Source organism: Mirounga leonina, unplaced genomic scaffold (genome assembly GCF_011800145.1).
Source record: "Mirounga leonina isolate KUSES-001 unplaced genomic scaffold, KU_Mleo_1.0 Mir_92, whole genome shotgun sequence".
In the NCBI taxonomy this organism is placed as follows: Eukaryota; Metazoa; Chordata; class Mammalia; order Carnivora; family Phocidae; genus Mirounga; species Mirounga leonina.
The window spans coordinates 13,749,702-13,775,771 of NW_023270852.1; the positions used below are offsets into that span (position 1 = coordinate 13,749,702).

The following is a 26,070-nucleotide window of genomic DNA, read 5'->3' on the forward strand; positions in this document are numbered from 1 at the left end:
CCCTGGTTAATGGACATGGTGACAGCAGGACCAGGTCTGAGTGGATTGAGCTCCCTGCAGAAGCCAGACTGTGCCAGGTAATAGCTGGTGGAGACTTAGGCTCCGGGAGAGAAAATTTTTAGTTAATTCTGGGTTCTCGGTATATTTTTTAAAGATGGAAGGAGACATTTAAATGCTAATGGGAGAGTCCCAAAGAGAGGCTGCAGAACCAGCTACTGATGCTTGCGCAAGCCTGGGAAGGTGTGGAAGCCTGTGGGAGTTCTAGGCCTGCTGCAGCTGTGGGAGGGCGGCTGTCAGGCTGGGCCTACAGGAGGCCCATGTCACTCTCTTGTCCTTGCTGCTCCCGCTGTAGCCAGAAGTGGCCCGAGGTGCTGCTGTCCCCTGAGGCCACAGCTGCCCCCATTCCCTGACTCCTGCCCAACCCAGGCAGGGCTCCCCAAGGCTGGGGCCATGGCAGGACGCCAGGGCGAGAGGACCATCTTGTCTGTGGGCAGGGGCCTTCCTCCTGTGTGGAAGCCATGGGCAGGGGCCTGGCCCAGCAGCAGCTCAGAAAACTCCAGCCCAGAGAAGCTGGGCAGCTGTGCCTTGAGATTTGCTCTCTCCCTGCCTCTTGGCTCTCCAGGACACAGTCTTCTCTCTCCGAGGCTTCTGAGATGTGCAGGAAAGGGAGGGCACCTCTTAGGGCCTAGGAGGCAAAGCTTTACCTGCTCTAGGCAAGAGGAGGAAAGGAAGCAGGCTGCACATCAGGAGGAGTTTTCTGGAGCACCAAAGGTTGCCAAAGTCTAGAACAGGGGTCTGTTGTAGGGGACTAGTGGGCATCATTAGCACTTTTAAGGAAATGTTCCCTTGCGCTGCCAGGGTCCACTTGGTGTCCCTGTTTGTCAACTGTTAGCTGCATCTTGGGGTTTGGTTTCTCAAACTTGTCTGTCCCCTCAGCCAACCAACCCCACTTCCCCCAGAACTTGGATGACACACCAAGATGATGAGACAGCAAGAGCCAGTACCCTGAGTGGATGGGGTGGGAAGTGGTCCCTCCCATTCTCCGGCCTCCTTTCCCAGGGGAAGGCTGGACTGTGGACTCCAAATGCCATCTTGGTGTGGAGACTAAGGCTGGGTCTGGGCTTCCCAGGCCAGGTAAGAGATACCCCCACCATGGTGCTGGGCCCTGGGGTAATCACAGCTCCCCTCCAGTACCACCCCCTCACCCGTCTTGGTCTGTTTGCTGGAAGGTAAAACTAGGGACTCTGGCCTAAATTTCTTGACCTGTCCCTTGGGGGCAGCTCCCAAAAGGATGGGATGAGTTGCTGAGGGATCAGGTAGGGGTATATCCAATGCCCTTGGCCTTCAGGGCCTCTACCCTCATCTGGAAGTTTTCCTGGCCTGTCCTCTTCTAGGCTTGCTCCCTCTGAATCTTGGCAGTCCTGGGAGCTGGAGGACAAGCTGGGGCACTGGGCTGAGGGGAGTTCTGAGTTTGACCTCTCCTTACTCCACCTGTCGCTCCAGGGACCAGATGAGTGAGGACAGGGGCCCAGATCTCCGCCTCTCTGCCTGCTCCTGGCCCTCAGTCCTACCACTGTGACCTGGAGCTGAGTCCCTGGGGAAAATCCCTTTCCTGCCCTGGAGAAACTGCTGCTGACACAGCCCGACCAAGTCTGTGGCCAGAGGTGCCCTCCACTCCCACATCTGATAGAGCTTTCCACTGCGCAAGGGAGGGAGAATGAGTTCCCTGGTAGGTGAGGACAGGAGGGGGAACTGGGGGGCACGCTGCAAAGGCACAGGGCACGGGTTGGCAGAAAGGGAGAGTTTAGGAGTCCTGAATTGTAATTACAGCTCTAGTGTGGGCCAGGTCATTTTCTCTCCAGTTGAGGAGGTTGAACACTTAGAGGCTGGGAGAGCATGGTGGCCACAATGACCAGGGAAAGCATGGGCCTGGACTAGGGCAGTTGTTTTGTGCAGAGGGGAGAGGAGGAAGAGATTCAGGACAGAAACTGACAGCATGTGACTACTTGGATGGAGACCACCTGGCTTCCCTTGACTGTCGTTCTGTGACTACAAATCTGTAAGCTCTTCCCTTGGTTTCCCACCTGACAAATTCACCCTTTAACTAAACACACACACTGCCTCCTCCAGGGTGGGCAGAATGTGGGACTCGGTGCCTGGGCTGTGGAGCTAGACTAAGTGTGAGCTCCACCTCTGAACCTTGAGCTCCAAGCTCTGTGACCTTGGCCAAGGTACTTACTCTCTGGCTGCCCCCTCTCGACCGGCTCACCTCCCATTGGGCTGTGAGGATTAGGAGAGTTACCCAACATAAAGCACAGTGCTGGCCCCATGGTAGACCCTCGGCAGACGGCAGCCCTCATCATTCGTGGCCCCCGAGGGCTCCTGTATCACCCACCTTAATCCAGGTGCTGATGGCCACTTCCCAGGCCCCTCAGCTGAATCCCAGGGAAGCCCTGCTACGCCTGCGGGGAGATGCACCACAGGCGCTACCTGACTGGTGAAAACAAGTTCAGAATGAGCTTGGGAAGAAACCCAGGGGATTCACTGGCCTAAGCGGTGGTCTGTGTCTCCCTGCCCCAAGAACCACCAGTCTGGTCACCCCGGACTTTTCCAAAAAAGTTTTTGGAAACTTTTTTTTTTAATAGTTATTGAATGTTCTACAGCTTACAGTAAATATCATAGTTACAAATTCTTGGCTTCAATCTTTCAGAGTGATCACTATCTGATCTTCAAAATAAAATGAAATAAAAACCCAAAAGAATCCAAAACAACAAAACAAAACCAGATTTACACTTCATACACACAAGGCGAGGCCATGGGACTTTCCAATCTTTACACTCCAGGCTGTGTTTTGAAAACACTTCTAAGTTCTTTGATCAAACTACTTGGAAGACACCGGTCAAAGGTTTATTATTATTATTTTAAATGTTTTTCTTTTTTAAAATGTGAGTTCCAATAAAATTTAAAAATTAGATTCCAACCTGTAGATTAAAATTAATTAAAAAATACAAAATCATGTACAATGCTCTTACAGGGATGTTACATGCCACAAGAAGGTTCCTCTGTCATGTGATATGAAATAGGGATGCAATGCCTTTTAGTCAGGAGATGGGGACAGACCCTTGGGCTTTTAAAGGTCATTATAGACAACTTCCAAGTTGCTAGAGGCCTGGCCTTACCTCCCCTTGGGTAAGGAGGAGCTGGAGTCTCCTCACAGATCCACATGATCTGGCTGACCCGAGGAGGTGGTCTGTGGGCATTCCTACTCTTTTCCTGACTCACAGGCATGAGGAGGAAGGCTAGAGCCTGGAGCTGCTGGTCTTGCTGGGGTCTGGCCCAAAGAGGATTTCACCCATCTGACTCCTATGGGCTGGTACTTCTCTGCAAAGCTGTTAACATCTGTTCTCTTCAGGGAAGAGAGTACCCACTTTACTGGGAGCTGGGATGGGTACAGGGCCCCACCACCGCAACATGAATGCCCAGGGGCTATGGATGCAGCTGCGGGGAAACAAGAGCTCTAGTTTCCCTTTCTGGCTTTGTGGCAGCCAGTCCCAACCCCTGTGTTCCTCACTTGGCCACTGGGCTGGACTCAACAGCATGCAAGGTAGAAAACCACCATTGGAGAAACTGAGGGAATGGGGCCCAAGTCTGGCTCAGGCAAGGTTGGCTATGGAATGTTGAAGCTGGCCTGCCAGGCAGGAATTTTGAAGGCTGGGCCCTGGAACCATGTAATACGTAACTTCAGAAACAAGTTTTCTAGGTGAGGGGAACACAGGTAAAAGACTGTAGTCAACCTGGCATGCCCACGCGAGCCTGATCTCGGAGGCTCAGGTATGGAATTCGATGGTTAGCCTGGCTGGGTTTCCTCTGCTGTGATCCTGCTGTTGGGTGGGGCCTGGCTTCCCCTGGGGCTATGCACCTGCTGGGAGCCCATCTCCTACCTGCCCGCTCGGCTGCCTGACCTGCCCCTCTCTGAAGCTCGGCAAGCAGATTGGGACCGCATACTGTAGCGATGTGGTAGAATACAGGATGGACAAGCAGAGCTTCCATGTGTCTTCACTCAACTGCAACGGAGGAATGCCATGGTGACATCTAAGTGATTAATCCAGCCAGAGTGCTATAACTAAGACCACACAAAGACCAAGAACCATGCCCTCCAGGCCTTCCTTCTCTGGCCATGGAGCAGAGCCAAGAATTCTGATATGCAGGGCTCCAGGCTTGGCGACCAAGGGGCCTGCCCTATTTTTATGCTCCACGTGATTGATTCATTTCTGAATGCCACTCAGAACAAAGCAAACCCTCCAAAGGAGCCCCCCTCGCTCTCTGGGATAGTAAACCTCAAACTTGGAACAATTTGGGTGGCCAGGGGTAAGAGCTGGGATACAGCAAGAACTCTTTGGTCCTGGTTCTTATCCATGGGAAAAGCAAGCCCAGGCATCGAAGTCAGATGTGCTTTTGGCCATTCAGGGCTACACCAGGTCCCCTGGGAGTGCCGACTCACTGGGTGCAGACAGTGGGCAGGCTTTCCAGGGCCATGGGTCTTTCAATGGACAGATACCTGGGGCTGCCCTTGAATGTGGCTTCAGTCCTAGGCATCACGACCCCAAAGTGTTTTGTTCAAGTTAGGTCTTTTGTTGCCAATTCTCATCCTCCTGGTGCTGCCAGGGTCCCCAGGGCCCACCCATTATAAAAATCTCAGCTGGGAGGACTGAGCTACCCAGTCTCTTGGGAGTCTTCCTCTGTTTGGGGCAGACAGATAGCTCACCCCTTCTTCATGCCTGCCACTGGAGACCCAGCAGGTGACAGATGCCAACTGAAAGAGCAGAGGATTTGAAGAGTTCACATCTGGGCTCTTTCTCTTAACTGTAGGACTTTTGTCAAGTCTCTTAAGCCTTTTTTTTTTTTTTTTTTTTTTAAAGTAAGCTCTAGGCCCAACATAGGGCTTGAACTCATGACCCCGAGATCAAGAGTCATATGCTTTACCGACCAAGCCAGCCAGGTGCCCCAAGTCTCCTAAGCCTTTGAGAGACTGTTTTTTCCATCTATAAAGTGAGAATTTGGCAATCAGTGTCAAAGTACTTTGTACATTAAAAAAACTGTGGGTAGGTGTAGGTGGCCTTGTTCAGTATTTAGCTAAGGGGATGTACACTTTGGGGTTACTGCCAAGAGAGGGGCTGTAGCAACTGTCCTATCTCAGGAAAAGATGTTTTTTCAAAAAGTGGCAAAAAGGTTATGTTTTGACCACTTGGGGGCACTCCAGAGCCAGATTCCTGGGCCCTAGGCTACTGAGGAGAGGGAGTCAAGGAGAAGCTGGGGAAGCCAAGAGGGCTATTGTCTGGAACCACCTGTGCCCCTAACCCTGGCCACCAAGCTTGTGGTACTGGGGTGGGGGCGGGGGGGAGGCAGTGGAATGGAGAGGCGTTTGCACGCTGGTGCCAGCTTTGTGGCTGACGATGTCCTGTGGGCACACCCCTCGTCCTCTGGCTTGCTGGCCTTCCTACAGTGACCGGGCCCTTCCAGCTGACCTTCTGTCCAGCTTTACCACTGGGCCATCCAGTATCTTTGGATGCCGCCCAGGAGACGCCTATGATCTACTGGGAATGGTCCTTCTGCCCAAGGCACACTACTGCCCCTGCTCTCCTGGACTTGTTCCCTTTGCGATGACTCCCCAAGCTTGGCTAGGCTTGTGGACCTCCGTCAAAGCAAGAGGGGGAGGCCAGAAGAACTGGGGCTCCACCACATATACTGAAAAAGGGGTGCTGGACTTGGGCTCTTCCAGACCATAACCTTTCTGCACCTTGTTTTTGCCTTGGGGCCTTTGATCTGGAATTACATACTAGGGCAAAGAGGGGGTGCAGAGCATAGAAGCTTCAGTCCACAAGCCTGTGTGTGGAGTCAGACTGGAGGGAAAGTGGACAAACTGGGATTCAGGTGACTTTGCCGCTGATGAGCAAGTCCCTTTGCCTTCCCAAGTCACCGTGTCCCCATGGATCAAATGGGAGGAATACTCTATTTCACAGGGTTAAGCCAGATGAATGGATGTGAAACTGCTTTGTGAACTGTGAGGTACCAGATGTTAGTTTTTACTTACTGGTATAGAAAGAACAAAAGTAACAAGGTCATTCCTAGGTCTCCTCCTTTTCCCCTCCTCTCTGTGGTTCTACCCAGCCCCTAGAGGCAGCAAGGTTCAGAGAAGCCTATTAAGATACTAGCATTCCGCTCACATTGGCAAGTTCCCTTTCCTTCTAGAACCAGTTTCCTCATTTGTTCGATGGGTGCAAGAACTCTGACCCTGCCTCTCTCTCAGGGCCAGTAAATTAAAGGCTGGGAAGCGCTCGAATCTATGGAGCACCTGACAAATGCAAAGGTTTCCTATTATCATTAGTATTATTTTGGCATTTTCCAAACACATATGACATAATCTAGAACAACCTTCACCCACCCTTACAAAACCAGAGAGTAGGAGGAGGTATTTGCAAAAAATGGATTAACACTGGAAAACTGTTGTTTTAAAAAGAAACCCCATCAGCACCCTAGAACAGACCATTTAGAATAGTTAGGGTTCTCCTTAATGGTCCTGCAGTTCCCCGGAAGGCCAAGAAGGTGGGTCCCCCAACTCCTGGCTCTCAGTTGGATGCTGATGGGCTCTGCCCTCCTGGGAATGGCCAGACAGCCTCTAAGGTCCTTCTGGCTCAAGTTTCCTGATTTTTTCCTCCTTTAAGGGAGACATGGGAGGTAGGGGTAGGGGTGTATCCAAGTATGCATGAATTTAAAATCAAAAGGGTTATTTAAAAGTCCCAAATGTTATCGATGATCCCATTTTGTACAGTAAAATGTTCCTGCACCCCTTACCCCTAGAGGGGCTGCTGGCCCAGCCAGAAGCTGGGTGCAGGGGACAGTGCTGGGACAGTGGGCTCCTGGCTGAGACTAGCCACGGTTCCTGACTCAGGGGTTCCTCTTCTCCCATGAGAGCCCCTGTCTCCAGGGCCTCATCCTTGTCCTCCTCTCTTCTCAGGATGAGGGGCTACTGTCCTAAAAGCATAGATTCTCCTTTTCAGCCAGCCCACTTGCTCCTTCTAGGGCTGGAGTCCGGTATAAAATGAAAGTTCCAGATGTCTTCACAGAATTTCCAAATGCTATTTCCTCATTTGCAATTTCTGTTCCTGCCATCTGCCCCCATGTGACCTCTGCCCAGTCTTCAAACCCCTCCTTTGGAATCCATGGAGGAAAAGAGCAGAAACCAAAGCCCAGAGACTGTACCAGAGTTCACCAGGTGTGGGTGCTGCTGACTTAATTTTTACAAAACCAAGCTAATCCAACCCTAGGTAAATTTTTGTGGATAACATGCCCTTAGGTAGGAAGGCTGCATTTAATGCTAATTTACTGCTAGATCTAGGGAAGTCCTTTTGTCTTCTCTGGGCCTCAGCTTCCTCATCAATCAAACAGGGGAATGGATGAGATGATTGCTAAGGTCCCTTCAGTTCCATGAGTCTATGAAATGTTTATTGCTATTGCTTTTCCTTCACTATCCTGACCTTCAGAGCTGCCAGCACCCACCTGGAATGTGGTTCCTTCACTTTGGCCGTGAATGGCACAAGGTAACCAAGAGCCCCATGGACAGACTGGTGAGCCCTGGCACTGGGAAAGGCAGAGGGAAGGGAGAGAAATGCCATAGGTTCCCACTCTAATCAAGAGGAAGCATCTTATGAGAGTGGGTCCACTGGGCTCAGGGGCCAAGGTCTGGATTACATAGGGCACCTGGCCTTCCAAGGCTTTGGGAGGCTGGGATACCATCACCCTGCAGCTGCTTGGCAGGTCTGAGGTCAAAATTACCTTTTGAGGAAGTGCCAGGTCAGTTAACAACACTGTGCAAATCAGAGGGTCCAGGCCCAGACAATTTGGCCAGAGACCTTACAAACCAAAGCCAGTAGGCAAGCACCTCTCTCCCCTCTTCTTTCCCACAGTGCCCTCCCTCCTCCCCACCCTCCCTCAAGTTCTCCCAAGGAAAGAATCTGGTTTTCGCAGGTTCTCACCCGGGGTATTAAGCTGCTATGAACACTCCTACCTAATCAGGTGGTTCTGTTCTTGGTCTGTTGCGATGGTTCTCAGAAGACTTTCCTTTGTAGCAGGACATGGTCATGTCCCCAACCAATCTTGCTTAGGAAAAATAAAGAAACAATCCCCCAGAGATGTAACTTGCTCGACAGCTCTGAGTTTCTACCCTGGCCCCGAGGGCCACATGTGTTATGCTCTTCAAAGGAAATCACATCTTCAGCTGAACCATTGCAATAAACCCCCCTCTCTGCCTGCCACTAGACTGGGGTCCCCAGGGACCAGATGCTTGGGGAAGGAGAGACGAAGAGCAGAGAGGATGTGCCTGGTCAGAAGGAGGGGACAGAGCTGGAAGGGTAGCGGCTAAGAAGGGGACAGTGGGGAGAGGCAGGAGATTAGAAAAAGCAGCTTTTACAAAAACCAAAAATAAAAACCAAAACCGTTAAAGATGCATAAAGTGACCCTTGCACTTCCGTTGTCTCTTCTTGCAAACAGAGGTGGTGCTGCTAGGGGACTGCTCCAGCACCTGTGTAAGACTTGAGTAGTTGCATACAATGTGTGACTCCAGACCTGAGGAAGGAAGGGGAGAGTCATTAGTGACAATGATATTCCTGAGGCCATTTCAGGAAGCCACCAGATCCCCTCCCCTCCCCTCCCTGTGCGAGCCCTACAAGGAGCCCTCTGGGCCTTCCTGGTGGAGCTGCCTGCCTCCCGTCCAGTGCCAAGAGCTCCTGGAGAAGGTGGAGGTCAGGGGAGATCAGAAGGGAAGGCAGAGAATTCAACAGTGACATCCCTGGAGCCCTGTGGTTCACTGGCTCTGCCTTGGGAGCTGCGGGGGGTGGGGGGGGGCAGTGGCCCGAAGTCTCCATCTGATTAAGGTAAGACTTCATTTGAAGAATGAGGCCCAGAGTTAAAGGCTGAAAATTGGAGGTGAAGAGCACAGAATTCAGTACTAGAGGACTGGAGTCCTACTGGTTAAGTGATGTTGAACTTTGTATTTTTCTGTAAAATAGAGCTAATAATCCTCATTTCACAGAGCTACCATAATAAGGATTATGAGATAACACACGTAAAGTCACAGCTGTCCTTAAGAGTGCTATCACTGAACTCGGAGCAGGAAAGCAGCTAGTGACGGTCACTGGCCCTGCAGATACCTGCGCTGCAGACCAGGCCGGGGCTTTGCTAGGGGCAGTCCTGGTATCTGGCCAGCGTCCTACCTCTCCCAGCCCGGGCCCCACTCACTTGGATGGGCTGCAGGCTTTACCAGTGCGGGGGGACATAGCTGTACGCGGGGGTCCCTTGGGCCCTGTATGTTGGCATGGAGACAGGGTGTGCCCCGATCGCGGTGTGCTGGGGTGCAGTCAGCAGGGTACCTGAGCATCCAGAGAGAAGAGTAAACCCAATGAGGCCGTCCCAGGGCACTGGGATGAAGAGGATGAAGCCATGGCCTTTCACACAGCTGCTCCTCAACCTGGGCCCCCCACCTCCCCACCTGCTCGTGAACTGCCTGCCCCTCCCACCTTGCCAGGCTTCATCTCCTTAGGGAAAGTTTTGCTGATGCTCCAGGACAGAGTCACTCACTCATCTTCAGTGGCCTCCTTTTACTCTTCTTTGTATGCTCCTCCTATTCTACCAAGTGGAAACTGTTGGTCTATATGGTTGTACTTATCCCTAGCCTGGCTGTTCCTAAAGGCAAAGCTCTGATCCATCAGTAACTGGTCCCCAGGACCAGAACAAGGCTGCCACCAAGCAGATCACCGAGAGCTTACTGACCTGACCTGGGGAATGAGGCCTCGACAACCCCTTACATTAGGGGCAGAATAAAATCCCAACTCCTGCCTCCCACCCACTAGACCCCGTGTACTCTCTTCCCTCAAATGATTCTGTAAAAGCTGGGTCTTCTAAAGGTTATTCGTAGCCCTCTTGCCATCTCATGCTCTTCTTTTGAATGTCAGCGCATCCAGAGACTTCCCTTCCCTGCTATTCCTGTGGTGTCTCCACCCCAATTCTCAAGATTCCAGATGGACAGGGCTCTGGTGTGATTTTTAGAATAAGCCAGAGATGGAGAAGGGGTCCTCCATGCCTTAAAATTAGGTACTGGACAGGGTCTGGAGCTCCTGCCTGCTAAATAACATTGCCTCACGCCCTCCTCTCGAGATCCAGAGTCCTAGTACCATCGTCCTTCCTCTAAACTACAGCCTCCCCACTGATCTACCTGCTTCCAGCCTCTCCCGTCTAACCATGCCTCTGCCCTGCAGCCAGAGAATGTTTAAACCGAACGCATCTCTCCTCAGCTTAAACCCCTTTGCTAGTCCCCCGTTACCTAAAGGTATTTGGACCTCTCCACTTCAGCCTTGCTGACTGCTCCAGCCACCCTTCCAACTCCATGCCCCTATTTTCTAAGGGCCTTGGACCATTTCCATTCTGTGAACGTGCCATGCTCATGTTCTTTCCACCTGGACTGCTCTTCCCTCTTTCATCCCTCCGGTTAGCTTCTGTTCCCCATTTAAGACCTAGCTCAATATGTCCTTCTTGGTGAAATCGTCCTCATGCCTGTGGACAGGGTTCCCAGAACCCCCCCGCACAGATTTTCTCATGCTATGCTACACTCGATTCCACGACGGTATTCTCCAGCCGGTCATGAGTTTCTGGAGAAGGGGGACAGACACTGACACAGATGCTGCCCTCACCTGCTGACATTGCCATGGTGGTGCCGGCCACCATGCCCATGGCCACCCCATTGGTCCTGGGGGCAGCAACAGGCGCCGGGTAGATGGCAGAGGGGATGCTGTTGGGCTGGACAACCGTGGTGTGGTGGATGACGTGGGGCTGGGCAGCATACACCGGCTGTGTGTAGTAGGCTCCCTGCGCGAACAAAGGCTGAGGTCATACAGGCTCTTGGAGACGCAGGGTAGGATATGGAGAGAGGAGAAGGGAGGGGAGCCTGTTCCTCCCAGACCCTGTGGGATGGGCTCAGAGGAGCACGGGCCCAGGGACTCAAGGTCTGGGCCCCAGCGGGGACTCTGCGTCTGTCTTACTACATGACTGTGGACAGTTCAGTATCGGGTTCAGCTTGTGGCATGAAAAATTAGGCTCCAACCCTATCCTGCCTTGCTCCTGGGGCTGCTATGATGATCTAATGGGGTAACAGCCCTGATTTTAACATTTTAAAATGTTTGTATCTTATTGCAGTGTGCTTCTGCAAGCTGCCGAAAATGTAAAGGCACCCAGAGCACTGTGTGCATGCACATGAAGCATCACTAGTGCGACGGTCATGTTAGTGTCGTACTGCCATCTCGCCTACTGGAAACTGTCCCAAATGCACAGCATTTCCTCAGATGTCTCTTACTATTTCTCTTAGGCAGAGGTGAGGATGGAGACCGAGGTCTAAGGTGACTTCCCACTGCCTAGATCGCATGGTTGCTTCCTGCTGCCACAGCCCACAGGCCTGCTGACCTTTGTGGGGAACAGACACAGGCCCCTGGATCATCTTAATCCAGATCTTCTCAAATGCCCATACTAACTACTGACAGGAGCCTCAGAATATGGGTTTATAATCCCAGAGGTCTGAGAACATAGTGCAAAGCAGCTTACCACAAACAAGAAAAATCCATCTCAAGCCTATTGTTTTATCTTTTAAAAGTTTCACATTCTAACCTACAGTGTAGCTGTTTTTTAAATCAAAGTGTTCTCCTCACTACTTAAACCTCACTTAGAATTGTCACCCCAGAAAAATGTGCCATGTGCATGCTGGAGCCTCATACAGTCCCTGTCATAGCCATCCCCTCAGAGTACATACATTCTCTAGCTGAAGGAGCCCAGATGGGGACGCTAAGGCACAGAGAGAGAGAATAACTTACCCAAGATCACACAGTGAGCTGGTAACAGAGCCTGAGCCCTTACCTCCTCCGTTTAGCTCAAGGACTTTATCAAGGAAGGGTAGATGTGGGGGTTAGGGAGAAGCCTAGACACATTGGGTCTCATCCTGACTCAACCAATAGCTCCCTGTGTGACCTTGGACAAGTCACTCTCCTCTCTGGGTCTCAGCTTCCCCACCTGTATAAAAAGGAATTGAGCTAGATGATCTCCAGGGACTCTTGCTAATTCTAGGCTCTGTTAATCTAAATGACTTCATGCATCACCCTTCCAGGAGCTGAGATGGGGTGAGGGAGTGTGTGGACCACAGGGCTATTGTTTCCATGATACAACAGTGACAACTGGCCAGAGCCAGAACTTGCCCTCCCTCTCTTTCTCACCCAACCCCACCCCACCTAGGGTGGTGGCTCCTTTGCCTGCAGCAGAGGTGGGCCCAGGCTTCCATGTGCACCTACCTGGGCATACAGATTCTGCTGGGGGTAGGCACTTCTGATTGGATACATGGCCGTCTGATAGGGGTTTGGTGAAGGGGAGTAGGGGGGCGGAGCAGTATTACTCTGGGTCGGTGGGACCTTGTATGGTGTCCCCGCAGTATATCCTGTACCAAGGCAATAAGAGAGACTTCCAATTAGTTGACAGAACAGCACTGTTGGAAGGCAGCAGGTCCCAGGCACGACTCCCCAGACAAGGAGGGGCTGATTCCAGGCTGGAAACACAGATGAGAACAGACAGAGAACAGGGTTCCACCCAGAGAGCCCTGGCCCAGAGGCAGCTCCCTCAGTCCTGGTGCACAGGGCTGCGTAAGTGATTCTGGCATCTTTTATCTCTGGTTCTCAGGGGTATGATCTATAAAATAAGAGGCTGGAACCCGATGATCTCTTAAGGGACCCTGCAGCTCGGACAGTCTGGGGTTCTGTGTACCGGGAGACGGGCGCGTGTGTCTGCTCGCTCTCTACGGCGCTCCGTCTTCCTGCTGTCTGTCTCCTCCCTCAGCAGCCCAGGGCGTCTTCCGCTGCTGGTTCTCTTCTGTTTCCCCCCCCGACTCTCTCTTTTTCTCCTTGTATCTCTTTTTGGGCTTCTCTCTACCATGTTCCCCCGACAAATTTTAAGGCCAAAGCCCACAGAAAACACCATTCAGAGACCCTCATCTCCTCAGATGCTGAAGAACTGCTCCACAGAGCCAGACTCTCCTCCACTCCTGGGGCTCAGGGAAGGACTGCTGTGGCCTGAAGGCCTGAAGTCAGGGCTCACAAAAATTCACATCAACCTGGAACCCGGCCCCAGGGAGTTCACAATCAGCCATTCAATCAAACTGTGCTGCCTTTGAATCTTCTGGAAAATAGAGTCAGAATCTATGTCTGCAGGAAAAACTTGAAACATAAATCACTGAGGAACAAGACTATGTTCTTCTAGAACACAAAATGAAATGATTCTATGGAAACCAAGTGATCACCAAGTGACCCCCAACTCTCTTACTCTATACAAAGGGCTCAGAAAGGGCAAGTGTTTTCAGAAACAACTTCTTTCTGAGTTGAAGTGCCAGTGCCAGGAAACCTTGGCTTCTGCTCTCCAATGTGGTGTTGCTGGAACTTCTTCCCTGTGCTTCTCATTCCGGCTCCGTCTGACTGAGCTTCTCCAGGCCTCAACTCAGCTCTTTTACCTACAGGATGCTCACCAAGGACTTTGTCAGCAACATGGTGCTGATTCTGCAATAAGGGGCTAAGGGGCAGAGTGGAGAGGGGTGCTTTATTGGAAGAGAACAGATCTAGGCTTCAGTTCAGGCTTTCTTCCAATTTGCGGTGACTACTGCCGAGTCTCTGGGCCTTAGTTTCCTATTCTGTTAAAACAGAAGGCTAAGAATGAAGATCTCTTCCTGAACTAAAATCCCATTTTTCTAAAGATCCTGAGTCTCTTTACCTTAACCCTAAGTAAAAGCAAGCTGCCATCAGGTCACAAATCTTTCTCAGTCCACAGCACTGACTTGGCATCCCCCTGCCCCTGATGAGGTATTCAGTAGCACAGGAGAGCTGCTATTTGATCGTCACAAAAGGTACCACCAAAAGGTGTCCTGTCCTATTCCCTGGAATCATGCCATTTACTCTTCCCCCTTTCAGAACCAGTTTGTTCCATGGGAAACTGGTTTTATGGTCAAATATGCTTGGGAAATAAGTAGCAATGAGGATGGTGTGGAAAGAATACATGCATGAGAAGGTAGCATTGTGAAGAACTGGAAACTAGACGTGGAGGTACGAGTCAGCTGAGAGAGAAGTATGGAGCAGATTCCTCCAAGTTTCTAGACTGTGGTGCTAATACGATACGTGGTTAGAGCAGGTGAAGCAGATACTGTAGGGGAAGACAGGAAGTCTAGGTTTGTGACATCTAAAAGGAGCCATCTGAGGGCTCCTTCACCTTGGGGGCACGATTTATCTGTAAAACAAAGGGGGCTCTCAAAATGGGCATGTCCCATACCTGTACAATGGACTATATAATTCTGAAGGATTGTAATCATTTAAAAAAAACAAAAACAAAAAGAGTAGCAGCAATGTAGAATAGAGATGAGTAGTTCGTTTTTTATTCCATGACCCTGAGAAGTTTTAAATGACAGGATGAACTATGAATCTCCAAGACGGGGATATGCAGGAGACTATTTCCAAATTTATTTGCTACCAAAACTTTTATTCATGCTATTAACATTTAAAGCACACAAACTACAGGGAGGCCTGCCTGGCTGGCGCAGCTGGAAGAGCATGTGACTCTTGATCTCAGGGTCGTGGGTTTGAGCCTCACACTGGGTGTACAGATTACTAAAAGTAAACAAACAAATAAATAAGACATACAAACTCTAATTTTTTTGTAATCGTAGCTTATTTTGGGAAGTAACGTTTTACTGTAACATGGCCATGCCCATTCAATTACTTATCAGCTATGGCTGCTTTCCTGCTACAATGGTAGTTATGACAGAGACCATATGGCTCGAGAAACCTACAGAACTTATTATTTGGCCCTCTCTAGGGAAAGCTTGCTGACTCCTGATCTGAGGAATAAAATAAGGTATGAGGAGTCCTGCTAGAGTGGAGAGCATCTCTTTTCTATGCAGAAGGGCAGGACACCCCTGAATCCTAAGAAGCTTGCTCTGAAAGTTACACAGCACAGTGTAATTGTTATGAGTAGTCTGGAGCCCGACTGACTGCCTGGGTCTGAACCCCAGCCCTGCTATTTAATAGCTACAGACTACAGCAGTCTCGTCATCTGTAAAATGGGGATAACAACAGTACCTACTTCATAGGATTACTCTGATAACACATTAATAATTGCAAAGCCCTTAGAATAGCTCCTGACACATTAAAAGCACTTCATAAAAGTGAGCAATTACTCTTTTCTCTCTCTCACTGTGTAGAGAAATAGTAAGCTTCCTGTCCTGGGGATGTGCAAGCAGAGACTGGTCTGCAAGACTACAGTAGAGAGCTTAAGCTATGACTTCCATGGTGCAATCCAAACTGGAACACAGACTCCAGGATTCTACGATTCTAAAACCGTATGGTTTAAAACACCATGACTTTGGGTGCCTGGGTGGCTCAGTCGTTAAGCGTCTGCCTTCGGCTCAGGTCATGATCCCAGGGTCCTGGGATCAAGTCCCACATCGGGCTCCCTGCTCAGCGGGAAGCCTGCTTCTCCCTCTCCCACTCCCCCTGCTTGTGTTCCTGCTCTCGCTCTCTCTGTCAAATAAATAAATAAAATCTTTAAAACAAAACAAAACAAAACACCATGACTTTATAATTCTTTAAAATTAACAAGCCAATGATGCTGGCATCTTTCCCTTATGCTCCCCAAGAATGTGCTCTGGAGTTCTTATCTCCAGGGGAAGCCTGCACTACCCCTCTATGCCGCAAGGACAATCATCTTACAAAGTGTTGAGGTTCCCTCTCTGAGGAAAATAAAAAAGCTCCAAGAGTCTGCAGGAGAATTTTGTTTCCACATCTAAGAATAACTTTGTCGGAGAATGTTTCCCTTTCTTCATGTTACAAAATGAGATACACACATACTCAGAATACAAATCAGCAGCCAAAATGCCCTTGGCTGGCAAAAAGACAATGCTGCAGAAGAAGGCCCTGCTCATTTGTCCGGACAGTTTGACAAGGGAGAAGTAGAATTGCAGAACTAAAGGAGACCTTAGAGATCATTAAGCCCAACACAAACATTTCACAGATGAAATGAGGAATAGATGACTGAGAGAGCACAACTGCTCGCCCAGGACTCAGGATTCAATGCTCCTTCCTCCAACTACAATGGTTCTCAAGGTCTCCATCTGGCTCAGGAGGCTGCAGAAACTGCCTGGGCCCCCAGCCTGGGCTCTGTCTGTGAGTCAGGTCAATTCTTCTCTCAAGGAATACACTCATCTGGACTTGACAACATCAGCAGACCATTCTAGTGCTGGTGTTCTAAGTCTCTGAGTATTTGAGTATATGAGTATTTGAGTATATGAGAAAATCATTGCAGAAGACTTTCTATAACTGATTTGGTGGTCCTGTCCATACAACTGAGGATTAGAAATTCCCCTGGGGCTGGAGCCTGGGCTACCTTGGGTAACACAAAACTCAGAAAGGAGCCCTGCCCAGGGCATAGTAAACCCTAAATTCTGAGTCCAGCTCTCCACTGATTTGCTGTGCAGTTTTGGGAAGGTCACTGTTCCCATCTCAGCTCCAGGTTCTTCATTTGACACGTAGAGAGTTGAATGCAAGTCTCTAATGTCCTTAAGGCATAGCATTCCCAAGTCCTAATTCTGTAACCTTCAGGCTTAGGTAGAAATCCATTCACAAGTGCCAGGCCTCCAGTGAGGGAGGAATTAGATCACTAGAAGTCCCTGCTCTGCCTTATAAAAGAGGTTTTATGAGGCCCCATTCTTTCTCTCAGGTTCCTAACTATAATTTTAGGCTCCATCAAATAGGATAATAAATAAAGTGTGTACATTAGTGAGATAAAACCATTTCAGCCCTCCCTTCAATCTTTCTGCACTATCATAAATCTTTTTCAGTTGGAGAGCCCCTACCACCTTAAAGGCATTGATCCTCACATCAAGGATGCCTTTTAGACTAATCGGTTTATTGACCATCAGATTTGTATGTCTGAACAAAGCTCTATGTCTGACTCTTGCCTTGACCCCCCAAGTCTCCTTGTTGGTAGCCGAACAAGAGAGTGTGGAGTAAGTAGGAGGGAGACCTAATTACAAACAGGCTTAAGCAAGTGTTAGTAAAACTGAATCTGTCAAAGTACCCTGAATTTTCTGTGGCATTAGAAGCCACAAAATCTGTGTGCTGGGGGGAACCCTGGTGGATGGGGGAGGGTCAGTCAAGCCCACTTCTATTTTCCAATTGCACAGGTTCACACAGGACTTGCTTAAAGGAGAACGAGTGCATTCTGGTCCTTTCCAGGAAATGTTACAGCCTGTGAGAGGACAGTGGGAGGAGCTGCTGGACATTTCAATGGGGCTTCAGGAAGATTTCCGCACATGGGAAGGCAAAGCCTTCTATTATTCAGACATTCTCACCGTAGAAGGGGTGGCCTGTGGAGGGAATGAGTGCCCTGGGGCTATGGGAGTGAAGGCCAGTCGGTCAACATGGGCAAGGCAGCTAGAAAGGAGGTCCCTGCTGGGTGGTGGGTACTGTACACACAGCATCAAGGTGACAGAATCAGGAGTCTAAAAGCTAGAGAGAAACTTAAAGATGACCTAATTCTGCCTCTTCGTTTTACAGCTGGAAAAACCTAGGTCCAAACCATGGACATAAATTATCCAAGGTTACACAGAACCACGTCTAGAATCCAACTCTTTTGGTTTCCGTTCCAGGCCTCTTTCTGTTCCACTAGAGTAGGTGTGTCTATATACATCTATGACCATATGTGTGGATTTAAGGGAAAATACGTATGTATAAGCCTGTTTACCTATATGTTCATTCAATTCCACCTGAGGTACCTGGAAAAACGCCCTACTACTGCCATCCCTCTCTGAACAAATAAAATTAATCTCATGAAAAAGGTCAGTAAATTTAACCTGAAACTTAACCTGAGTGATATCATCGTTTTTTAGTTGTGCTGCCTGCTACTTGGATGGCACTGGACACATTACTTTCCTGAGCCTCAGCTTTCAAACTTGAATGAAAATAATAGGACTCTAGTGTAGATTAAATGAGAGGGTGATTATGAAAGCAAATCCTCTAACAGGTGAGAGTTATGTTGTTTAAATGTAAGTTGATGTTAACATCTAGGGGCAATGGTAACTAAAGAGAAAATAACATGGGTATTTTAAAGAAAAGAAAAAAAATGCAGCATTTTCTTCTAATCTATTTAATAGAGTAATAATATACTGAACCACAGACTATCAGGCTTAGTCTGCAGCCTCCCTCCAAGGGTACGTCAAGCCCCTGCTGGTACAATTTAAGAAATAAGCACCCCCCCCATCCAAAGCCAGCCACGCCTCTTTTGGACAGCTCCAACAAGGCACAAAGTCTTCTTATGGAGTCCAAGTGCCACTCAGTAATTTCTAAACACCGGTCCTCATTTTACCCAGGGGAGCGTTCTTGTATTAAAAATCAGGTGTGAAGGTGAAACCATTAGTCACCCCACTGAACCTCAAGATGAATGTAAGCAATCTGACTGGACAGATGGTTTCTGTCTTCCCTGAGGACTCCATGTACACACCTTGCTCTCACGGTGTAGCTTCCGCTAGGGAGTGTTTCTCATGTGGAGGGCAGTTCTGCCTCCCCAAGAGATCTTTAGAAATGTTTAGAGATATTTTTAGTTGCCGTAATGAGGGTTTGCTGGCATCCAGGGAGCTGAGGCCAGGGATTCTGCTGAGCATCCTACAATGTACAAGTTGGCCCCCCACAACAAAGCATCTGGTCCAGATGTCCACAGTGGCAAGGCTGAGAAACCCTGTGCTAGCTGGAGGAGTCTTCGCTGTCCCAGGGTCCACTGGCCTTCAAAGGTGCCCTCTGTTCTTTCCTTTGAAATGCAGTACCAGCTCTTCCTAATCACACTTGCTGGCCAGGTGCATACTTCCTCCCCCCTCCCTCACTGCTTTGTGTCTCCCCAAAGCTGGGTACATGATCAAAGAGGATGACCTTTTCTGGATGAGGAAGGTCAATTTTTTGTGTGAGTAGGAGAACCTCTTAAAACAGTGTCTTCTACGAACCACGTCAGACTATGGACTCTGAGAAACAAGCTGGGGATTCTAGAGGGGAGGGGGGTAGGGGGATGGGTTAACCTGGTGATGGGTATTAAAGAGGGCACATATTGAATGGAGCACGGGGTGTTATACGCAAACAATGAATCATGGAACACTACATCAAAACTAATGATGTAATGTATGGTGATTAACATAACATAATAAAATTTAAAAAAAAAAACCAGTGTCTTATAATGTCAGTTGTAAAAGTTCCCTTTCCTTTCTTCCTAAGAGACAAATCAGTCCCAACCAAGGGGCACAAGGAAAGGAGGAGACAGGCTGTATTTACTGAAAGCCGCAGAGGATGCTTGGTAAGTTCGGTTCTCGGTCCCGGTGTCCACTGGGAGGTGGAAGGTGCCTTCAGTACCACAGGAAGACGAGTTCTGTGGCCAGGCCTGTTTCATCAGCAGAGTTGCTTAAGGGAAGACACAAGAATGGCATTAGGCAGAAATAAGAAGTGGGCACCACAATCACAGACACAAAGCAAGGGTCTTGTGCTGGATGGAAACATATAACCCAAGGGGCCCTGTTCAGACACACAGGATGGTTCAGCCTTTCTGAGATGGGTGAGTGGGTTGGGAGGAGTGCTGAAGTGAGCTTCCGAATGATCTGAAACCAAGGAAATCTGAGCTTAGCCTAAGAGAGCCAGGATTTTCTACCCACTACCAAAAACCATGAAGATGCTTATGAATCCCACCTCCTACTGCCTGACATTCTGGCCTAAGGCTCTGGGATATTCCTTAGCCGCTTTCTTAATATGTAGCAACTTGGGAGCCTCTGACTGTGTACTGGGCCAGATCAACTGAGTCCTCATTTTTTATGCCTGAAATCTCACCTGGGGGGCAGTATTTAATAAGTTGTTCTCAAAGAGAGACCTCAAAAGAGTTACCATGTGATATGAACGTTGCTGGACTGTCATCTCTTCTGAAGGGACTGAGCTTTGGCAGTTCAGAAGGCACAGGTTGTCCAGTGGGGCACTTCCCACTCCTCCTGTACACCCAGCTAAGGCCAGACAGATAAACCTCTTACACACCTTTTATACCTCCTGGGGAGGTGCTGCTGGTGCCCCACTTGAGATGTCCCCTCATGAATGAGAGAGGATCTGCTGGGCCAATAAGAAATTCTATGTCAAACGTGGGGCAGGTGTAAAACAGAGATGCGGCCCAGTTTGAAAGAAATCTTCAGAGACTTCCCAGGCTGACCTGAAGCTCAGCTTGAGAAATTTGAAGGATGATGCTTCATATGGATCTAGAAGTGGGGAATGACTCAAAAAACTTACCTTCATGGTATCCTGTGGGAAAGGAGAGAGGAAAGAGGGTTTCAAAGGGGGGAAAATGCCTAACTTCTTAGAGATTTCTCTTGATATACTTTCTCCTAGAGGAGAAACCATTTTTGACCCAAATTTCTTAGAGTAGGAAGAATAATTTTAAGAGTATCTTTTGCACTCAGATAAGATCTTGGACACGAGGGGTTTTAAAGAACATTAGCAGGACGGGGGGCTACACTGGTAACAGCTGTATACACTTGAAATGTTTTAACGAGGGGCTAAGGTAAAGCAGGGTGGCATGAGAAGTATGCCTATACACCCTAATTCCACCAAGGCAAGGGCAGTCCACCTCCAGAGAGATCCCATAACCCCTCTGCCCAACCAGGTAACAGGTAGTACCGGGGAAGTACTGTCACGGAAGTACTGGGGCCAGAGGAGGAGGTCAAGGACTCTGTTGTTTTGCCGAACTAAGGCTAGAAGTGTAGCTGTTCTGGGCTGACACTGCACTTGCATTAATGGCCCGCAATATATACAGCAGATGCCGAGAAATGAGAAGGAAATCATGGGCAGGAAAGTGACACTAAAAGGAGAATTCTGGCAGAAGAAATGGAGATCCAGCAGAATTCCATGCAGAGTCCAAAGCCTTTGCTGGATATCAAGACATGGCTCTGCGGACGGACAACCTGGAGGAGGGCAGTCAGTTTTAAACAATTATCTTAAGGTTTCCTTTCCCCGGCATGGGGGAGGGGAGTTGGGATTAATAAAGGATCCAATTAGTATTGAAACCTCTTATCAAGATGTCTCCAAATTTAGAACCTGCCACTCAATGTGGCTGGGAAGCCCTGGTCACTCAAAACAACTCCCTAAAAAGTAAAACAGGTAGTTCTGAGAAGTCACATGTCCTCAAGACCCCATAGGGACTCCATAAGGAAACAGGAGGCCTGAATTTAGCCACAGAGAATTTGGGTGTCCTGTTCCAGTCCAGTTTTTTCCCCAAGTGGTGCATAATTTACCATAATTTTCATCATAAGCCAAAAGTCTGACATTAGTCTGAAGGACTGCATGACAAAGTAAATCAAAATTAACCAAAGAGTAACTGAAGCCTACACTGCACTCAGCACTGAGGGGAGTGCCACGGTGGACAGGAACGCACGTGGGTCATGGTCACTGCACACGAGGTATTCATGGGCCAGCTGGGGATGCAACACAGCCACACGCCAACCAGAGAGTGAACAAGACAGCATTATACACAATAAAATAACATTCCCAATTAACCAGGAAAGAAGCAAGTGCGACTGTGCCTTTGATTATGTCTTATCTAAGTGAGTGAACTAAACTACGTATGTTCTTGAAGACGTGCATATTTTCTTCTGGTTTCATTGAAAAAGAAAACAAATACTAGTATTTTCTCCATTTCTCTCTATATTTTAATACTTAATAATTTAAATAATTGGACAAATATGAAGACCAGGAAAACCAACAAATATTAGCTGTCAGCCTGACTTCCTCATTGGTTGGTTGTACCATATGATCTTCGTCTTCCATGTACAATTCTAAAGTAATCCATTCTGTTGGTGGTAGCAGTTCAGAGCTCAGTTGTGGGGAAGACAATCCAACGGAAACTTTGGAGGCATAGTAAGAGAGGAGGCTGCTCTGGCAGGCATGCCTGCTCTTGGGTACCATGGAAGGTACCAACTTTTAGAAATGTTCTATATTTTGAACTGGGTGGTAGTTAAATACAAGTGTATACATATATCAAATATTACTGAGCTGTACATTTGAGACTAGTACACTTTATGTACTACTGTATATGTGTTATTCCTCAATTCACAAAGGAGAGAGAGACAGAGACAGAGAGAACCCTTGGCAGTGAAGGGCCATGGCCCAGTCACAGCATGCTGCCCACATCCAGGTGCTGGGTTGTTCACTTCCTGGGATACGGGGCCCTCTCGCCCTCTGACACTTGGAACAGTCTGTTAAGCACACTTACAAGGAGGAGAGGCAGCAAGGGACCATCATCCTGAATAATGCAGTAAGTCAAGAAATCTGAGTTCTAACCTGGGCTGTGCCACTTATTAGCTGGGGGATCTTGGGCAAGTCACCTAACCTTCCTAAGCTTCAGTTCTGTTGTCTCATAACATAGCAGTAATACTCTCTCCCTGACTGCTTCATACTGTTCATGTGAGGATCAAAAGTGAAGTGTCATCCAGTCTTAGAGTTTCTAATTTTGGCATCTGCTCATCTTCCATCCCCATAGTTATGGACAGCTCTAATTTGAGTTCTCATCATCTCTTAACTGATCTACAGCAACAGCTTCCTCATCATTCTGTTTTTAAACCTGCCAACTCCAATCTCCAAACTGCAATCAAGAGATATTTCTAAGACCCAAACTTAATCACAAAATCTTAAAAACATTTGATGGTTCTCCACTGCCTACAGGCTAAGGCTGAACTTCTTGTACGGCATTCAAAGCCCCTCATGATCTAGCCCTGTGATCTCTCTAGACTCTCACTGTTCTTTCTCACTTTCCAACCCTACACTACAGCCACACAAACTTTATCATTCCCAGATTATGCCAAGGAGTGTCACAGTCACATCTCTATATTTTTGCTCACATTGTTCACTCTTCCTGGTATGTCTTTCCCCAAATGCTACCTGGTAAAAATTTATTAATCCACCATCATGAACTTGCCTCTACTATGAAGTCTTTTCTTTTCCCACCCTTTGACCACAGTCCGTACATATATCCCATATGGTTCGCTATCCCAATTTCTGTGATTCTTAGAAGCCCCTTGCTGGGGCTTGTGTGTCTCCCCGACGAAACTGTGAGCTCCTTTAGAATAGGGATCTTGTCTTATGGTCTTTATCTTTAAAGGGCCAGTGTAGGGTCTGGCACAAAACATTTTGTGAAGAGAAGAGCTCTACACATACTTTTTAGTATTTCTATTTCAGATGCTATAACTAGAGGGGTAAGGAAGCATGAGAGCTTCTATCACTTTTTATGGAGTCTTCCTTCTGTCCAAGTTCATATATCCTGAGGCAAACAAAAAATGAGAAACAGGTCTGTGACTAGCAAAAATTAAAATAATACATAAGAGGATAGGCTGTTAACATTTAAAGGGACCTAAGAGATCATCTGGAATAAAACACTACCTATGGTCTGGAGACATCAGCAAATTGCCCAAGATCACACAGCCCACAGCAGCAGCAAGGAGAAATTTTCACAGCTCATCTCCTGAAAGATGCGCCACACACAAATTCAATATTCAACATCCAAATAACTCAAGGTTAAAAGTTGAGAAAGTGTGCAGAGATTTTAATGAAAACATTGTCCTGAGCAGCCCAGGTGAGGGTAGTGAAAGTGGCAAATCCCTCCCATGGTCCCTTACTGTCTGTGACAAAAAGGACCTAGTCCAGTTAACACTGCTGGGACCCTCACAGGTGCCCAGAAGTTCCCGTGGTGCCTTGGGCCTGGAGTCCACACTGCCCATGGGACCTCACTTATTTAGCACACTTGGCCCTCACCTCTCACCATCCAGGAAAATGCCCTGAAAATGAGTCAGAGCTCAAGATCTGGGCTAAGGGAACAGATTGTATCTAAAGTCAACCAGGTCTTCAAACATGTCAGACTGCCAATGGAGATGGAAAATCTGATCCTGGGGCAGACTGTTTTTTCGGGTTCTTATAGGCGTAATCCAGGTACTCCTCCACAGGGGCTGCCACAAAGCCAAGAGAGGAGCCATACAGGCTGAAGAATTTTGTTCACTGGATTGTTTGAATTCAGCAATCAGGTTAGGATGAAAGTTTCTGACCTAGGTCAGGCAGGACGCCGGAGGTGAGGAAGGGGAAAGACGCCTTTTAGTGCCATGATCCTTCATTGCTGCCCTAGGGGACGGTTGATGTGTGTCTCCAACCCATGATTTTGCACCATCAGACATGTTCCTGCATGCTTTAGGAACTGCTGCTGAGCCACCTGGGGGAGCCCAAGCCTAAGGGATGGGATTTGGGGAGGGAAGGAGAGGGGATCTACCATTGTTACGAGATAACACATTCATAGGCCATAATACAGATGAGGAAAAATAGCTCTCCTACCATAAGCTGAATGCAGGAACTGAAACTCTGTTGGATAGAAATGTTAGTTGAAATTACCACTAAGAATTTGTGCAAAGTAGTACACATCGCAGTTACAAAAACAGAATGTCTCAAGATAGCAGTTTCTCCCGGGCGACATAAGAAACAGTGAATGCAGAGGGTGTGAAGTGCCTCTACCCTGGAAGGAATGACAGACTTGCCATCCAGGAAAGCCCATTCATTGAGGAGAAGCACTTCCTTGATGCCATGACATCTTCCAGGTAGCTGACCCAAGTTAGTGCTCTTTGCATAGCAGAGGGACTTCACACATGACGGAGGCTTTATGTACCAGAGGAAGAAGTAAGGTTCAGGGACAAAATCATCACCTTTGGCCTCTGAAGAACTCTCCATAAAGCCCCAGAGGGCTAGGACCAATGCAGGGATACTTCACTTGAAACCTCTGGGAGACTGTGGTGCTTTAGAAGGAGCACAGGCTGTGGGGTCAGACAGACTGGGTTTGAATTCCAGCTCCACTGCTTTTTAGCTGTGCAACTCTGGACAAGTTATTTAACCTCTGAGCAAAACTGGAAGTAGGAAGATTCAACTCACACAAGACTAAAGTAAGAACATTTGTGACATGCCTTACACAGTGCCTGGAACATGGCAGGTATTCAGAAAACACATATTCCTTTCCCTTGCCTTTCCTCAGGCTTGTCATATGCAAAATAGGAACAATATATTTGTACTTTATAAAGTTGCAATGAAATCAAGTGAGACAGTAGATGAATGATTTATAAACAGACCTCTTGTGACGAGGTATTTCATTTCTATCTATATTAGTTATTCTGTTTATCCTTTCATTTTCAAGTCAGATTACCAATAATGTGATACATCCTTTGGTTTCCAGATTCTGAAAACAAGTCTCAGTTGGCTCCTGCCTCCTGCAGGGCCAAACAGTTCTTAAATAAGATCCCTGAAGTCATTAAGGGCTTGGAAAAAAAAGCTCCAAGTACCCACACTGCTTTCAGAACCAATGACAGAGTGAAATGCTTCCCTGCATCCTGAACAGATGACATCTTAGAGTACTCAGAGCTGCTAAAAATAGCTCTCTTTAAAGCAACTTCTTGGCCTCCTTGAAGAAGCTGAGAGAAATTTAAGCCCAAGAGCCTGGCTCCGTTGCAGGCTTCTACCCTGCAGGCATCTCCCGGCATCACTAATAGCTGGTTCTGGCCGGAAGCTGAGAGGAACCTACACTGCCCTCTCTGTCCTTGAGCCAGCCCTTCCTCAGCAGGACTCCCCTACGGCAGTCAGGAGAGCTGGTGAATGCTGAGGCTGGCCTCCCAAAATATGAAAGAGACCAGCTGGGCGTGCGTGCATGCGTACGTGAGTGTGTGTGTGTGTGTGTGTGTGTGTAACTCCAAAGGAAAGGGATCTGCTCAAGGTCACATCAAAATCAGTAGAAGAGTTAGGGCTGTAACCCCAGTCCTTCCAATGCCTAGTTTGGGGCTTTCCAGCACAATGTGTTAACACCACCCTCTATAGTGTATGGGTTTCTAAGGAAATGGTCAGGTTGCTGCAGTCATAG

General features: G+C 48.3%; 1 protein-coding gene across 4 annotated transcripts in view; it reads right to left on the reverse strand.

Moving 5' to 3' along the window:
* Positions 1-5,815: 5,815 nt before the first annotated feature.
* The window catches only part of FAM168A (family with sequence similarity 168 member A), a 185,494-nt gene continuing 165,239 nt past the window's right edge, over positions 5,816-26,070 (reverse strand). The window contains exons 6-12 of one of the 4 annotated variants that reach the window (XM_034995215.1): positions 24,507-24,533; positions 20,427-20,438; positions 19,437-19,562; positions 12,384-12,526; positions 10,743-10,917; positions 9,295-9,425; positions 5,816-8,622 (exon numbers count right to left, since the gene is read on the reverse strand). In XM_034995215.1, coding sequence (XP_034851106.1) covers positions 9,313-9,425; positions 10,743-10,917; positions 12,384-12,526; positions 19,437-19,562; positions 20,427-20,438; positions 24,507-24,533 — 596 coding nt within the window. In that variant the 3' untranslated portion in view covers positions 5,816-8,622; positions 9,295-9,312. The other 3 variants (XM_034995216.1, XM_034995218.1, XM_034995217.1) reach the window with 3 other exon arrangements.